The 18212-nt window shown below is 40.2% G+C and overlaps 1 protein-coding gene across 4 annotated transcripts in view; it reads right to left on the reverse strand.

Annotated features, from left to right (window-relative positions):
• The window catches only part of LOC136433038 (protein numb homolog), a 28829-nt gene that overhangs the window by 3828 nt on the left and 6789 nt on the right, over window positions 1–18212 (reverse strand). The window contains exons 2-12 of one of the 4 annotated variants that reach the window (XM_066424804.1): window positions 14033–14185; window positions 12941–13015; window positions 11786–11824; window positions 10408–10482; window positions 6660–6800; window positions 5084–5297; window positions 4460–4690; window positions 2439–2585; window positions 2098–2154; window positions 1589–1690; window positions 879–1031 (exon numbers count right to left, since the gene is read on the reverse strand). In XM_066424804.1, the coding sequence (XP_066280901.1) occupies window positions 879–1031; window positions 1589–1690; window positions 2098–2154; window positions 2439–2585; window positions 4460–4690; window positions 5084–5297; window positions 6660–6800; window positions 10408–10482; window positions 11786–11824; window positions 12941–13015; window positions 14033–14158 (1360 nt within the window). In that variant the 5' untranslated portion in view covers window positions 14159–14185. The remainder of the gene's footprint in view (window positions 1–878; window positions 1032–1588; window positions 1691–2097; window positions 2155–2438; window positions 2586–4459; window positions 4691–5083; window positions 5298–6659; window positions 6801–10407; window positions 10483–11785; window positions 11825–12940; window positions 13016–14032; window positions 14186–18212) is intronic. The other 3 variants (XM_066424805.1, XM_066424806.1, XM_066424807.1) reach the window with 3 other exon arrangements.

The raw sequence follows: 18212 nt of genomic DNA on the forward strand, positions 1-18212 counted from the left end.
ATGTAGCTTAAAGCATTCCACAAGCTGAAGGCGCCATTGATTGACATCACAAGTAACAGGGGAATTCAGAACATCATAAAAGAGCCAGAGAGCTTGAGGATCTAGAGGAGCTCATTAAGTGGTGCTTAGGGCTAATCAATGAAGGAGCAGAGCTGGTGCAATCAGCTAGTGTGGTGGGTAAGTGCTACTCTTACAGCATGTGTCCACTTAGGTATATGAACTGTAAAGGTTAAGGATGGCACATGGGATACCTACAAGAACTAATGCACGAAGTACACTGAACGGTTATTTAGAGGCAGATGTGAAAGGGCACCAGGTAAATGGCTGTACTTATAATGGAACGATTCTCCAAGACATCAGGGGATTTTACCAATCAATACGAATAAGGAGTAAATTGAAGTTGGGAGGAACCTTTTTCCTTAGTTGGTAACTGGACAGAGATGAGTTGATAGCTAAAATCTTTGTTCATTGAATTGATCAAATACACTTATCTCCAGACAGATTTTAGTAGCTACCGTTTCGTTCCTTGGGAAAGAAAACCTGACATGTCCTTATGCAGCTAAAAACAGAACAAACTTCCCCTTCAGAGGTGCCCATTTATACCAAGGCATTTAGTAAATTGGGTAAGACCATCCTAGTTCAAGGTGAATTTCTGATCTGCAAAGGTATGTCTTCTGCTGCATTTTGACAAATATGAGTTTCAGTGAATGGCAGCTAAAATGGTAGTTCAGAGCACCTGTACGTTGTACCACCTTGAAATATAATTCACTGAAAGACCGATGAGATATCAATATTATGGATTGTGTTCCCCGCTATGAAATGCTCTTGACTGATATGAAAATCAAGATCACATGAGTGACTACACACTCAGTCTGTACCTTGATGAACAGGTGAGAAGGTGGAGGATGTAGAGCTGGACCCAGATGGAGACAGAGCTGCTGGGTTGCTGTTGACCGTCGGCTGCAGCTGGGTCTGCACCTGAGGTGGGCTGGCCATCTGTTGCTGGACAGCAGTTGGAGGCTGGGCTGGGGCTAGTGCAATAAACACAAAGTACACTTAAAACGTATATGTAAACCACACGCATAATCCATGACATAAAGAATGTGGAATGGCAATCAGATGTAAACCCCACAACAGAGGTGGTGCATTATGATATTTAATACTCTTTAGTGGTTTAGCTACTTTTAGCTACATTCTTTGTCTTTGAAAAAAAATAATCACAAAAATAAGTTATGTGTGTAAATGTTTCTTCTGTAGATCAAAAAAGCTAGTTACACATCTATTGTAACAATGAAACTGAAATGAAAAGAAAAGAAACAAGGTTAACTCATTGCTCTTGGAACCTTGGCTTCATAGAAATAGAAAAAAAAGGATGAATGCTGACATCATTTGTAGATAATACACACACATACAAATAAATAATATGAAGTACCTAAAAAGACTAAAAATTGTAACTGGAAGAAAAAAGGGTTTAAGACAACAAAGATGGCAATTCCCTCTGTGCTGACCCAGCATCAAAGTGCCTGAATACAGAAAAAAACCAAGAAAACCAAATCATGGGTGTGTTATCACAAACATCTCAGTTTACCATGCGACTCAGTCTCCACATAGGCAGACGCATCCACAGGTGGGGGTGGTCTGGATTTGGGGCGTGGTCGGGCAATCCTGTGCTGCTGAAACTGAGCTTGGACTACACAAGACAACATCTCATCAGTAGAGGAGAATGGCAGCACTGGGGAGTAAACCTCAGCATGCCAAAGTTAAAACTTAGTGCTGACACGACAAGTGTGACCACAGCTATTCAAGACTATGTAAAAAAGGAAAGAGGCTTCCAGGTGACTTTTGATTTGTTGAAGTTTTGCTTTGGAGCATCAGCATGCTGAGGGTTTTAATAATAACATGTCTATTCTCTCGAACCTGTGCACCCTGCTTTAAGATTACACTTTGTGCTAACAATTAAAAATAGGTGACCAGCTATAAACAAAAACACAACCTACTTAACATTACAGTAACATCTTTAAACACCAGGATCTACGTATAATCTCACACTGTCTTGCACTACATGTTGGCCACATCTGGAAGGAAAAACCACCATACCTATAGGTTGCAGCTGATGTGCAACTGTCTTGGCAGTTGATGTCAGGAATTGGGAGACTGAGAAAACAAGGACAAACAAACATAGCTGCCATCACTCTATATACCCACACAATTACATTTATGTTTGGTAAGTTTGTCTGAGATCACATTATGAGGTTGGGTGAAGTACCATCCACACCTGATGAGCACAGGAGTATTGCACAATGATGTCCCAGTAGTTTGTAGACTGCAGAATTGGAACTCAGCCTAATTTTACAATTGAGAAACAATGGTTGAAAACTGTGCTATGAGAAGGTCCCCAGGTGTTACTTCAGGTGAGCCAACAGAAAGCCTTCCCTTACCTGTCTGTTGCTGGGATGTAACAGTGCCGGTGGAGGAACTCATGGAGGTGAAGGGGTCGTCCGTGCTGCTGAGGGTGAACAAGTCAGACTGGATCATCTTGCACATGGCGCTGATGCTGTCCTCTGTGGGTGGGGGCTGGGCCACTTCTGCCGTACAAAAAGAGTTTGGTGTTATAACTTAAAAAATTCTAACTAAAACTGGTGAATAATGCTGGTACTGGCAGCTTTGGTTGCAACATTTCTTTCTTGTATATGCTTGGCCCTCTTGGAAATCAACTTTAAAATTTGTAAAGTTGAAGGGGCAACCCAGCTGTCTTGAGATAAAATAGATGAATAAATAAATAAAATGCTATACATGTAATTATTTCAATCTTCTTGTTGCGGCATTACATATAAATGTACATGTAAAACTGCAGAACATCCTCTGGAGGATAACGAATGAAGACCTGCTGTGCATAGCTGCCATATCAAAATCTTCTGTGAAGGTTTGAAGGCAGGGAGACTCCTGAAACCGAGTCAAGCTTGTAGGAATGGTGGATCTGACCTCACTCTAAAACCTTTTAGCACTGTAGGTTCTGACTGGTCTAGTGACTTTGATACAGACCATAGACTACAGTCTTCATTATCTATCTCTTTTATAGTTTTAAGTCAATTTGGACTGCAATTCTGGAAAGCTTCCCATATGATGGTGTTTTTCAGATGTATATGGACTTGTTGTGTGCATTCTTAGGTGTGGAGCAAATGGACGAATGTTTTAAAGTTATCACTTCAAAGACTGCCGATATTGTCTAGCATCACATTATGGTGATAAAGCCACAATGGACCAATAACCAGTCATATGACATTCAATGGCCCCTGAAAATACATAAAGCTATTTCCTTCATAACAGGAGATATTTGCACTCTAGGTTCATAAAGTCATACTTGGGCATTCATTATCTTCATAAAGAAAGAAAATGTGCCTGATCAGGGCTCGAAGTTAACCATGTCCCTATGTCCCGGGGCCACCAAAATTTGACCTGGGACAACTCAATAATCAATTCGGGACATATTTGGGACAATCAGGGCTCCTGAGTGCCACTGTGCTCCTCCCTTGTGAAACTGTATACTGGTCCCACCCACTGTTTTTGGTGTGGTACTAGACTAAGTCTTCTCAAAATCAATCATCATTTATCACTCAGCATAGTGAAAGGAAAGCCTGTCCCAGCTAGGCTGTGGCACATGTCTGCTCCCCTGACAGGGGGTCAGCAGAGGGATGGTCACACCTCATTTACTTGATTAAGGTTTGCCCTGCAAGATTAGAAATCAAACATTTTCGAATTTATTCTACCTCCCCAAGAGCCACCGCATCAATGAAGTTTTTAAACTCTGCAGAATTATGCTTTTTCTTTTATAACCTATTAAAATACATTATTTCAGGTTGTTAACAATATTTCTGGTTGTTAACTTTGTTGAAACTTGTGTTTACTACTGAGTGTATATACCTTTGTATGTAGTATATTTTTCAAATTTCATGCAATTTTCTATTTTACAATACACAATTTTGTATATAACTAAAAAAAAATATTCTAACACAGATTGGCTTGGGCTCAGGTCCTGACTTGAGTATAGGTCCAAACCTGAACATGAACCTCTGGAACTGAATGCAGACGCGACACTAAGTTCATATCTTTGGCCCTAGTTGAGACACTTCAGGACACTTTCGGGACAGTTGAAATCCACTTTTGGGACAATGTTGGGACAGTAGGGGAAAAAGTTAATTTCGAGGCCTGCTGATGATACCACAAGAGAGGCTCGATTGACAAATTGTCTTTCTCATAAAGCACCGTTAAGTCAACAGAATAGTAACAGTGGATAGAAACACCTCAAACAAGTGAGAGACTTGCCCATGTGGACCAAGTAGGCAAGGGAAAAATCTTTCTATCTTACCTCATACCCCTGAAGAGCTCTAATAAAAACCAGGGAGAGGGACATAAGAATTGTATAAAAGAAAGACAAATGATGATATACCCTGGATCATACCGTTCGCAGGGGGTGGGGGTGCCGCAGGTGCTACGTCTGGCTGCTCCTTCCTCTGCAGGTTTGACGGAAGCTCGTTTAGTCTGAGCGAGAGCTGGCGTTTGAACGGAGAGGACTTGCTGCTAAGCTTGGGGAAGAAGCGGAAGGAGCCCTGTCTCTGCAGGGCCACTGTGGACAGCGGAGCCTGCTGCCGGGGGATGGCCGCCGTCTGAACAGCCGAGGCCTTTGCAGTAGCTGTGGAGAAGAGGAGGCTTGTGTTAACACAAACAAGAACAACATTTAAGACATCATCTAAAACACTTTCTTTCAAATGGTGGGTTCATCAAATAAATAAATAGTCCACTACACACAAACAATTGCTGTTATCAATACTGGGTAACAAATTGAATTGATCTTGGGGGACAAGAAAAGGCTACTTGGATGGAAACATGGGTTTCTCTTATATATGAGACAATCTGTTGCAGTCCAGAAGAGCACCAAAGGTTAAAGCCAAAATCCTTATATGTAAAAGACTACAAACACACCAGCATGGCAAGTGCTAAAAAAGCAACAACAAGTCTATTGTATTCAAAGGGAGTACACTGTCTTTTTGTATTTTCACACACTACATGTAGGAGGTCTACATACTCCCGGGTGAAGCTGCATCTCCCTGTGCCTCTGCGTCCAGTTCCTCCTGGTCCATTCTCTCTGTCATCGTTGTCTGGCGGAATGAACCCTGGCGTGTGAAGGACGTCTTGTCCGCATTCCAAGTCACCGTCACCCCACAGTCCTTCTCCCTCTTCTGTTTTCTTTCCAGGCATGCTGCAAACGCACAGCCTACAGCATGGCTCAGTCTCTCTCCCTAGTGAGGAGAAAACACAGTGTCTGTGAGATGGGCAGCTGGGAGGTCAATTGCATGACTTAGCCTCTCCATCTGTGGAGAATAAAACTGAGCCTATAGCCTACAGAATGACTTGTTTGTTATTGAAAAGAAACCACACAGTCAGTGAGATAGGGGCAGCTGAGATGTTGCTTGCACAGGCTACACATGACTTAGTTGCTCTCACTGTGGAGTAGAAACATTGAGATACATGTACAGGCAGCTAATTTGTCACACCCATGGGTTTGTAATTTACCTTTAAAGCATTCTAACTTACCGGTCATCCAATTAACATTTGGTGCATTACCAGCAGACTGCTAAAGGTCAACTGTCCTGTCATATTCACTTCTTTTGAAGCATAACATTTGCATTTTGCAGCTGCCACAGAACAGTGCAGCACTGCAAAACAACACCACGAAGAGCCTATGGCTAAATAATGATAAACTTTTTGCAGACATCAATGATAGATGGACTATTGTCTATTGTTTCCCTTCCTGTACTGCCTCTCCCCAGCTTGCCCTTGTTGTTGTTCTACTGGAACATGCAGAATAAGTTCAAAAGGTTAGGGGTTCAGCTTGGCTCCGGTTCCAACTTAATTACTGGGATCTACGAAGACCCTTAAAGTGCTGGGTGCTCAGGGTACTACTAATGGCACTAGAGTGTTCTCCCATTACTGGTTCGCTTCCAGCTCATGGAAAGGGCAAAGGTCACCCTGATGAAATGGCCATTGCAGGGACAAAAAGTAAAACGGAAGACGGATTGGCATGACGATGACACCAGGCAGGTCCATCAACTTTCCTTTCCAGTGTGACAGCAGAGCCAGATAATATACAACCAGATGGAAAATCATCGGAAATGGCGATCACAAGGTATTGGAAATCAATAATTTCCCGGGCCCAAAGGGCTGTAATTATTTTCTGCCACTGTGGCAACAGCAGTCAGAAACCCTACAGTCGTTCCACACACATAGTGGCTTAGGTGAGGGCAGACATCCACACAAAGAGAACAGTCTTTACTAGCCTGAGGAAATGCAGGGATACATATATCAGAGAAAGTTACCTTGATGAGGATGATGGGTACACAAAAATCAATACCCCGTAAACAGGACAGTCACTATAGCCAAGGGCAACAACATGCTATGACTTACAATACAGTACTTATTTCAGACTATGGCCTAAATTTTCCTGTTGAATGAATATTTTGTATGACATAAAACATTATTTCCCTCCACAGCAATATATTTTGTATGACATAAAACATTATTTCCCTCCACAGCAATTTGTTTCAATTTGCCTCCCCCAAGGAAGATTTGTGGAGCATCCCTAGGAGTCTATTGGTACTTACAGAATCCTTGATGGCTATGAAGCCATGACACATCCATCGCCGAGTGGTGCCGTCCCTGCAGATGTAGGAGAAGCCTCTCTCATACGTTCTGTCCGGCGCGCAGAAGGAAACCTTCTCTATCGTCTGGTCCACTATCAGGCCCTGGAACAGGCACACAGGCAGAGATATCAAACGACATTTCAAAAGAACAGACATACATGTAATTACAGGTTCATTCCAATTTCCAGCCAAATGACATGCAATTTTTAGAACAGCATCGTGCTTTCTAAAAATATAATCTTACTCAATCACTCTGCATACATAATCCTTCATTGAAAGTGTGACTATTTGCTTGAGCAGTAATTGCTGTCATATAATGAACATTTCAATGACAAGCAAGTCTCTTGTATCAACACACAGACATAACAAGCTATAGCTATTTTCCTTAATAATCTATGCTATTTGCTGCACATGGGAAAGTCCTGACAAATACTCCAGAAATACTATTTTATATGATACTTTTGATTGATTCGTAGATTGCAAATAGTGCATACATGTCTATTACAGTGTTAGACCAGGGCTTTTTACTCCATGTTTGAAAGACAAGCTTGTTGCATAAAACAAGCTATGCAGCCATTGTGAAAGGACACAGTACATCTATTACGCCTTGTGACAGACTTGTGACAAGACTGTGAAACTGGGATTAAAAACATATACAACTTCAATCGAAGTGGGGTTTTTTTAGCAAACATTTTGATTTTTCATATGAAGAGAGGAATTTACAGCCAATTGGCAAGCATACAACTTAATTACAAATGATGCCCTCCCCAGCTTACAGAACATATATGCACTTCAGTGGATTATAAGATGTTGTTCATATAAAAGAGAAACACCTGTTCTATGTAAGATTTTAGTAAGACAGTCTAGATCTACAGAACAGGTGACATTCTAAACAAATATAAGATGACTTGTCACATTCAAAATCGCTTTACCTACTGAAACTTTATCAGCCCACACCACCTTGTTTCCACTAGAATAACTGGGATTGGTGCAGTCAGTCTTGCTGATAAAGCTGGTCAATCATGAGCAATTGCTCCATTTGGGATATCTCAGCCAGTCCTATATGGAACCCTTTAGGGTTTTTTTTCTTCCATTCTGGTGCTTAAAACCTGAGCTGGGTGGCTTGTTTAAGAGCTACTGGTTTGTTATCAACAGTTGATTAATGTCTTCTTGGTCTGGGTGACATAGGTAAACATTTATAAAGTCCCCTAGGAGGGCTCTCTCTACAGCATCAATCTTTTCATGGCTGGGCAGAAGCTTGCTGCTTGGGATGGACAAACATTTCAACCATTCCATCTTCCGTCACAAAAATTGAAACTTTGTGACATTTTCATCAGGTTGTCAACAGAACCACAAAATTATGATTGAGCCATTCAAAATTTGCCCTTCAGAATGTGGAAAATAGCATTTCAGAGGTTTAAGGAGCATGCCCCCAGACTCCCAAGATTCTTTGAGCATCTACACTCCACATAAAAACACTAACTTCATCAAACTCAGAAATGGGGACAAATTTAGAGCTGGGGAGATCCCTGTTCTCTTGGCTGTAGGTTATTCAGGCACACAAGTGATGTCAACATAATCTGATGTAATCATAACTTACTTCTTGCAGCCCTGTTTCATAATGAGCCTGATTTAATATGACAAATGCAAATGGCTGACGAGGGGAAATATTCATGCTTAAAAACTTGAAGTGTAACTTAGTCTCGGCAGGATAGTATAAAATACAAGACATCATTGATCTATGTTTTCCGTACCGGTGGCCATCATTCAGGCGAGAAATTAGCTAATGGGTGATGAGGCCAGGTGTTAAAATGTCCGCCCACCGCTGACGGGATACCATTAATCATCCATGTTGCAATACGCAGATCTCATTGTAAATTCATAACAGGTTTGACCACCTGGATGTATTAAACATGACCAATTCTGCTCCTATCTTTTGCATATCATACGTTATTCATCGCCACTTAATGCGTAATAAAATCCACGTAGGATGTGGTAAAGGAAACGATTATTGGTTTCTGTTATGGCAGTTTCATCTTTTATTGTATATTCCTCTTGTGAAGCTGGTCCATAGCTGGCACTTGGCCAGACTGGATATTGTAGCAGGTTATGGATGCATTGACAAAGGGCCATAGCAATAACAACTGGAACATCTGCAACTATAGCAATATATGACACCCTTGAAAATAGAACATATCTATCATCCAGTCCTACTGGAGAAATGCACAGAAACAAACACTTTCTGACACCTTTAGGGAGTTTTATGATTTCAGTAGACAAAGCATAGCTGGAGATGATTTAGTTAAATAATGCATTTGGGCATCAAAAGCTGAGGAAAACCTTTGGAAAAGCAAATAGGGTTTCCTTGAATTGCATAACCTGCAGTTAGTGCTCTTGAATTGAGGACTGAATTTTCATCAGACAGCGCTTAAAATAATATCATCAAATAATATCAATGGAGACCTATGCCTTTATTGAATATACTTGCATAGATATCATATATAAAATCTACATATTTCTACAAAAAATAACTCTTTCTATAGCACTTGGTTTTCATTGAATATAAAATCTGGTTTTAACATACTGCAATGTTTTTGCCATGTACAGAAACATGCAAATGCAAATCTAGAGACAACATCTATCAGTTGGTTCCAGATTGGACCTTGACAGAATTACAGTCTCGGCCGAGTGACCTGTTGAGCGGGGCCGCCACTTTTCACATGGAATCTGCAGGTAACGAACACTACAGATGCTCCCAGTCCTGACTTGACTTATGGGAAAGGCAGATTGTAATACTCTTACCAGGGACGGCTGCCCTTCAAGAGCGACCGGGTCATGTTAGATGAAATATATTGCACCGCGCACTCACTCTGCTGATCGTGATCAGACTTACAAAGAACCTTCTGGTCAAACAATGATGTGAGTTTTTTTCTTTTATCCTCTCCTTGCTTCCCAACCAACACTTATGTGGCACCAAGAGGATACCTTAGCAAGGAAAGGGTTGAACGCTGAAAAAAGCCTGATGCAAACTGGGTAGGCACATATGGATCACAAAATCAACTTGAATATCATTTACAATATAATGTTATATCTTAACACTTATAAATTAAGCACATACTCTATGTATAACTCCTGTTGATTATGAAGTTGTCTTGTTTGCTGTACAGGTCTACATTTTTTATTTGCATTTGGGAAATATATGTCTTACTCATTAGAATTCCCCCTTGCTCTGATTACCCAGAGCTCAAAGGATTTAAAAGCAATAAAAATGGTGACTATCATACATCAAGGTAATTGACGATTATCCTGATCATATCGGATGAATGCAAAGCAAACATGTCTCATTAATACCCATCAGTTGGGCAATGATGTGATAACAGTCATCAATCGATGACCATTTATGGAGAGGAATTTAACTTTGGTCCAACAAAATAAGAGGACTCACCAAGTGTTATGTGAGCGATGGATCAAAGTCAAAAATCAGTATCAGCCCCTGTCCCAGTACTACAAAAGGTTGATAAGATCTGACAATTATATAGAGTTTCTTTCACTCCACTCTGTCTTTCACTGATTGCATGTCACACTTCCGGGAAGTCGCCTGTTCAGATTAATTGCATCCTCAGTAATGCAGTCAGTTATCCTACATTGGAACATAATACTGTGGAACAAAACAGATAAACTTTCATGCTAAGATAATCCAGTTGATTACCTTGCTGTCTTCATCCACTACTCTGAGTGCGTCTGCTGTGACCCACAATACCGCTCTCGTCTTCTTCCTCCCCGACTGAACGAGAGACAACAGACATGTAGATTAGATCAGTCTGGTCTGTACCCAACATCAAATGGTGTGCGTCATACTAATGGTTCCCTATGGGAGAGAATGTTCTGGAAGTGTACCTCTCAGGAAAGGGAGAGAAAATTTATTCCTCTTCCTAGATTCTTTTCTGCTTGGTGAGGAAGGAGTATGTGTATGTTTTTGTGTGTGCATGAATACAATGTATGTTGCAATGTTGCTTTTTATGTCAGCAGTTCTTTGTTCACTTTTAGTCGGCACAGATAATTTTTGCAATTTTTCGGCAGTTTCATTTGCTTGAGATGTATCAGTCCGTCCCTAAGCTGATTATGATGACACGCCTGGGACCAGCTGGGACATGAAACATTGATGGGAGACCAGACCCATGCCACCATGCAAAAAAAAAAATTTCATAAATACTTGTCACTGCATTCCTGTCACATCAAAAGTAACAAATTTTGTCAAAAACAAGGTCAGTTTTCAATCACCATATCACATTGTTCAGTTCACAAATCATAGTAAGGAAATATGTACTGCTTCAGGTGCCAGATATTAATTGAAATCAAGACTGGAGATTTGGGTCACACATTTAATATGTTTCATGATTTAACAGATGAACACACATTCCAAAACAATGTGATGCAAATCCTATATACTGTGCACATACAATAGAGATTCACAATTATGTATTTTCTCTAATAAATGTGCACTGCATGGTCTAAACCTCTGATGCATTATGCTATTGTGAACAATGTCACCAAGATCTACATCAACATTGAGGTTGTAAATGAAACTACCTATAGGCGCACATTTATTTGAGACAACACCATACATGTATCCAAATGAAACATTTTAACATTCAATCTATCAAACATGCAGCTACCATGCAGAAATGATGGTTAGTTCTTATTGCCATGTTCCCTGTCCGGGTCTCCCGAAACGTGAGCTTGAGTGAAAGGTACCCCATTATTCGTACCAATGACATTCGGTATCTGCATGCTCCATGCATCAGGCTGAACCCTGCAATTTACTCAATTGCAAGGCCAGTCTGCTACACTGTAGTTAGACCTTGTTTATCATGTGGATTACAGTCAGTAGAAGCATCTTCTATGTTCTGCATGCGTGGCTATTCCAGGGGTTACACCGGGGTTATTAAGCTGCCCTTCACCCATGCAGGAGTAAAAATAGTGGATAAAAAATAAAGAGAATTAAATGAAATGAATCAATGAACAAAAGATAGCTGAAGAGTGAAGGGTTTAGGCGTGATGTTCTGGGCCTGCCATGTAGTTTTTACCTTTCCTCGACGGAAAAATCCTCGTACACCCTTGGAATCCTGAGGGAGGTGTGATAAAGGTACAAAACATAAACTAAAACAAAGTAAAGCAACTGTGTGAAAACAAAACAAAACAGGTGCCCTTGTTTGTAAAGTATGAAAAATTCTATGCACAGTGCTTAAGATTTAGGGGAAAGTGTCTGGCTGCATTCAAAGAGGAGAATTCTACTTCTACATGTACATTGTAGTAAATAGAAAAGTGTGAAAGCTCATGTAGGATCATGTACTGGACATTTACATTTAGAAATCCTGTAAATTTACATCTAATAAATATTGTTAACAGTAAAGGCTATGTTTGAGAGTAGTGGCCTTTGTAGGCATTACTTAGTTTCATCTCTTCTAAGAATTCTGCTGCTAACATTATGCTCTCAGACAAATGTTATTATGTTCATTTACTCCATGAACACAATTGACTTTGAGAGCTGTAGACAGAACTTTGTTCTGAATGATACACTGGATTATTGTTTGATAAAAGTAGAAATGAATATGACGTGCTTTGCAAAGTATGCATCAAGAGAAGGCCCAATCTAATCGTCTACAATTTTTGTCTAAAAAAACAATTATATGCCAAACTGATTGGATAAATGAATACTTGATATCAGTAGCTTTGATATCTGACAGGTTTATAGCTTAACACAATAATCTCCAGCACTTAACAATGTTATCCTGTCAGATAAAGGGATTTCAAGACTTTGCTAAATTGATTTTTCTCCATTGACAAAATGAGATAGATCAACTCCGATGTGTGACTGGCAGACTACTGAAGTGTAACCAGTTCAAACTGGAAAAAAGACACAGAAATATGCTATATGGTTGCTGTTGTAGTCAAGTTGCATGTTATACTTAAACCTCGTTTAAGTTTCCATCTTTTACATTTTGTGGGAATTTTACCATCTCTAAATGTTGGACCAGGAAGGAGCATACAATAAGGGGGAAATCAAGTAGCTGCGAATAGTATTCACATTGAAAGTTGTGCATCCTTTTAAAAACATTTTGTCCTTCTTGTTTCCAATCAACTTCACCCCTTTCAAATCTTTGCTGGCTCCTCCCAAATATCCTCATTTCTTGTGCCTGGCAAACAAATCATGGCCTGATTAAGACAGCAGCCATACTTACATTCTTGAGTTTGTGCAGAGCTTCTTCACATACTGGCATCCCTCTAGACTCGTACACTTCAATACATCCCAGGTACTGTAACAAAGAAATTACAATTGGTGAGAGTAGTTTAAGTGACTACTGCTAGCGACAACAGGAGAAATTGGTCAGTATCACATTCTGAGGAGTGTGCTAAAATTTAGCTGCGGAAGTGAAGTGGGAAATCAGCAATCCTGTTTAAGACTTTATCAGGAGCAAAACATTAGTTGTTTTAACAATGTACAGCTGTTCAGTTAATATCGATGATGAAAATTGTATCTAAATGTTGGTAGGTAATATCAGTAGTACTAGTAGTGGCAGGCATTTAATTTCAATACGAGTGAAAGTCTCTTTTGCCATGGTCATACATGTATGTTGGATAAATGTTCTTTAAACACAATAAGTTTGTAATCTAAATACTTGCAAGAGCTTAAGGTTTGAAGCAAGCTTTATTAATGCACTGAACGAGGCAGCTTATCAGTAGTCAGAACCCAGAATAATGACGGCTGACTGCATCCAGCTCTGTAGCTAAGTGACCGCAACATAAGAGAGAGAGGTCACCTTCCTCTGGCCTCTATTGATTTTCCCAGCCTCATGTCTAGACAACCAACCCCAAAATACACGGACAGAAAATTGGTTTTGCGTCATCTCTGGGTTTTCCACAAAATAATAAAGCCAAACAGGAATTCTGTAAAGAGTTACGGAACCCAGCTGTGGTTTTACGGTTCGAATCAAAGCGACCGAAGGGAAGATTGTTGTAATGTACATGAAGTTTGAATTCTGCTCATTTACATATCTGCTTGTGGCTTCATTAGTGTCAGGATCAAGGTTTACTAGAATGTCTTACAAGATGTGCCATGTGTTTCATAATCATGCTGCAATATGATAAAAACTGACTAAATGTGGATTAACAAAATGTTTGGAGAAAAATTTATGCATCACATTGTTGGAGAAATACATAGCCGAATTTTGAGTCGAAAATGTTTCAAATTAAACAATTGCTAGACATCCTTGTACTTATCAACTCACTATCTATATTGAATGTTTGACAAAGCTGAATCCAGCTATCCCCACCTTGACATGGAAGTTACACGTTCCACTCCGCACAGCCTTCTCGTCTGACTCCCACTGGTGAGGCTTGCTGCACTCTGGAACATGCGGCTCCTTCGATCGACGAAAACTCTTCCGCAAACGGTTCATCTTTGTCTTGTCTGGTCAAACGGTTTTCTATGATAACAAGAGAAAACAGAAAAGACTTAATATCTAGTATTGAACAGACCACAATTTCTCATCAATTTTTCTTGGTCTCAACTTGGCAGTGATCTTTCAAGACTAATGATATGCTTTACCTTTCACTGGAAAGCACTTAATCCTGTATGCCATAAACCTTTACAACGTACATCTAAAGCCTTGAACAAGTAGGTCTTATGACAGGCAAGACCTTCATGGAGTTGCCTCCTTTCATTCCAAGAAGCCGGCGCTCCAACAAAAATCAACAGCAGCCTTCTGGTGAAATCATGTGACTGACGCATTTGACGGTTCTTGATCCACATGCCCTGGTTGTTTGAAGTCAGACTTAAAAATTTGCACATGAAAGGTAAAAATTGGATTCGATCAAAATGTGTGTTTTTCTTTGCTGCAGAGGAAATTCCACAGGCTGATGTCTTAATTTGAAAACCACAAATTGGGTAAGACCAGGAATGCTTTTTCCAAGACAGATATGTCTGTGCGTGTAATATTTCACAGCCATAGTTATAACTTACTGACACCTTGAGTCATAGAACAGTGTTAAGCTGAAAACTTACCAAACTGACATGCAAAACAAGTTTCTGTTAGACAGTTTTCACAGCTGTTTCCACTGGGATACTTGAATCAAAACAATGGTAAAGACACCTGTTTCTTGACCAAGTTTTATCCAACATCATACAAGATATATTTGAAGTGGGTTAGTCATAACAAATACCTATTGTGCATATACCCTCTATCCAATATGATCAATCCTTTAAAAACTCATGGTACCTATACTTTAGGCTTCACATTGCCAAGCATACACTTATATCACTGTATGCATACCAGCTAACCTTCAAAGATGCAATTACGGATAGACTGGAATTGTTGAATCAAAGGAAAGGCTGAATATCAAAGGTAAGCTCTCCCACTGGACCTTACAAGTTACAGATTCTACTAGTATTCTGAAAGGTCAGAATACAGTGGCCTTTAAGAACTGGACGAGCTGACATTTAAGATTTATGACACCAAAGGAATACATTTTCCTCTTCTCTCACCCTTCCCCTACAGTATTTCTTCAGGTTTCATCCAATCATTCCAAGTCTTGTCTGATGTCCAACACTGTAGTGTAACCTGAAGGCTTTGCAACACAGCAACACAAGTCCTATCTCTTGGGACAGTAGCAATGTCTATTGAAAGCATTCAATCCTCTGCAGGTCTGTTGGTTTCACTACATAAGAATGTAAGGGACTGGGGTTGGTTGGAGGTTATAAGGGCAACAGTAGCCTATGGCAATGTGGGGGCGTTTACTGTTGTCTTCATGCATCTACTGTTTGCTCCTGCAATATCTGAGATAGCCTTCATGTAGGCTCTGGTGGTGTTTTACTAATGTGGCTTCTTTCTGCACATGCATAGTTCTGATAGCTGCTGTTTTCTCAGCATTTCCACTGGTAATATCAGCCTAAATAATGGACAAAAGGCTGGAAAAGCTACAGCAGCAGAACTAGCAACTACTAGTGTTATGGACGAATGCCCTTCAATCACAAATTTGGTTATGGTAATCATATCATATATCTACATAACTCTGTTTTTAATATAATCATTAGGAAAGGAATGTTGCATTGGTAGAGTTGAGACATGAAACACACCTCTGCAGGGATATTACGCTTTTTATAAACTCACAAGGGAGCAATGAGAATCAACATTACCTCGAGGATCATTTATTTGCCCTTGCACTTGCCAAATGACGCAGTCTTTATATCATGTTGGGATATTTGATCAAGCCAGAGACTGAACTGTGTAATCACACAAAATCTCCTGTGGTGTTTAATGAACTAATCTTGTCCCTGGTTAAATGGATCTGATCCAGACAAACTCATTAGGCCAACAGACCTGTCTGTGGCTCCAGCTCCCTGAAGTGAAACAGCATCAGACTTCAAATTTCCTCTGATAACTGAGAGAGCTTGCTGGTAATGACAAACCTGGAGGTTTCTGCAATGTGTACCCATGAGGCTTGGGTTGATATGGACATTAATTATATGACAATTGAATACAATTTATTTGTATAGTCTTCATGTTGGCTACATCATGAATTAGACTAGAGGTAGATATTTCAAGAAATTTAAGTCACTGTTTACTGGGCCAATGATCTACCTGTCTATGGTAGACAGGATAGAGAGATCAAATTCCTTACTTTGGGGTTAAATTTCAATCTCTTGGTTATTATTTGAGTACGGCTGAGCCCCCTATCAGGCCTGTAACAGCCATGTAGTTAAAACAAGATTATTCATATATGGCTGTCAAATGATATTGAGAGCACAAAAGTAAAGGACGGCAGGGTTAATTGAGATGTGCATAAAAAACAGCCAGGACTCAAAGTACATGTTTTGATATGTGTACTACTCTCCAAGCAGAGGTTAGGGGAGAAGATTGTGACCTTTTTATCCTCTGCCCCGTTTTTTGTCCGCCATTTCTGTTAGTGGAGGACGAAAAACAGGGCAGAGGATAAAAAGGTCACAATCTTCTCCCCTAACCTCTGCTTGGAGAGTAATGTATATCATACAAAACAGTCTTAACACATTGTTTACCACTTTGGTCATTCTTGGCAGTATACTCTCACAAATTGCAAGATCAGATCCGGTTACACGGTGGATCAAGTCCACAATACAGAGAGTAAAGGTAAATCTCTGCTGTTGTAGTTTTCAGCTATGTTACTGTGACCCTTGACCTTTCACAGCTTCACATTCCAAGGCGACCATGTTCCCTGCAGTAGAGTTGGCAAAACCTCAAGAGCCTGTCAGCAGATCGTTAACCTGGCTGACAGGGCTTCAGGTGGTGCCATGGTGACACACCTGCGCTGACATTGAGGGGGACAAATGGGTGTGCTTAATTATTCATGCTATGATGTCATCAAAATTACTCATGTGTCTGGAATCCTACCCACTCACACACAGTGAGACTAATACCCAGCCTTCCAGGTGACTGCAACGAGGGGAAACAGTATGGCCAATAACCCGTGAAAACAACCATCAACTTCTGGTCTGGATATTGATTCTCTAGCTTCAAACTAACTGGCAGAACTTGTTAGATACTTTTATACACATTCTAAAGCTTTGTAAAGCTGTAAGGAAGAGCTTTTGCCAGCTGACCTAACTACTGAGTTGAACATAATCAAGGCAACTCTGTACTGTTTGAACAGAAGGGCTCACTTCAAATCCCTAATTTGCAGCAACTTGTTATTTACTAGCAAACACAGCGAAGTATCTTTTTCTCCATCTATCAGTATCAGAGCGACCTGGAGCAAGACTTCTTTTTTTGGCAGGAAACAGGCCAGAATCAATAAGCGCAGATGTCACCTATAAAACCCTGTTTGTGTAGTCTAACGGGAACAGTATCATCACCCTGACCTCACTGCAATCCAACACAGTTTTATCACCCAACCCTATCTGTCCTCAGCCTAGGGCCAACAGTGTCCTGTATCTACTTTACCAGGCACCTTTCAGATTGCAGAGGAAAATTCACAAGTTAAAAAAACAGCCTCAGCAGATTGTGAATCACATATTGCAAAAAAAAAACAGATATCAAGTTTTCTGAGCCCTATATAAGATTTCTCTTTCTTTGGATCTTGCTCCCCATATATTTTCTCTATATTGTCAATAAATCATCCTCTATCCTGTATAGAAAAAGCTGTATCCAGCTGTCTAGCATGTTCTCAAAGGAATTACGTAAAGATAGAATTCAGAAGGTTAATATGATTCACACATGAATGATCAATTATGTCTTGTATAAATTCTGCACCATGTATATGACAAAGTTAGGAATATGATTTCTACGTAGCACATATCATAAGACTGTCTTGTGACTCTTGTCACATATCATCTGACTGAAGAATTGGGACTCTACTTGAAGCTGTCTCCAGTTAGAGTCGTACAATCCAGAAACCTACCTCTGCAAATAGTGATACCATCGGCCCTGCTAACATGCCAAGGTTAGCCTAGGGTTATATGCATGAAATGTCACAGGGGAC

This window comes from Branchiostoma lanceolatum, chromosome 4 (genome assembly GCF_035083965.1).
Source record: "Branchiostoma lanceolatum isolate klBraLanc5 chromosome 4, klBraLanc5.hap2, whole genome shotgun sequence".
NCBI lineage: Eukaryota > Metazoa > Chordata > Leptocardii > Amphioxiformes > Branchiostomatidae > Branchiostoma > Branchiostoma lanceolatum.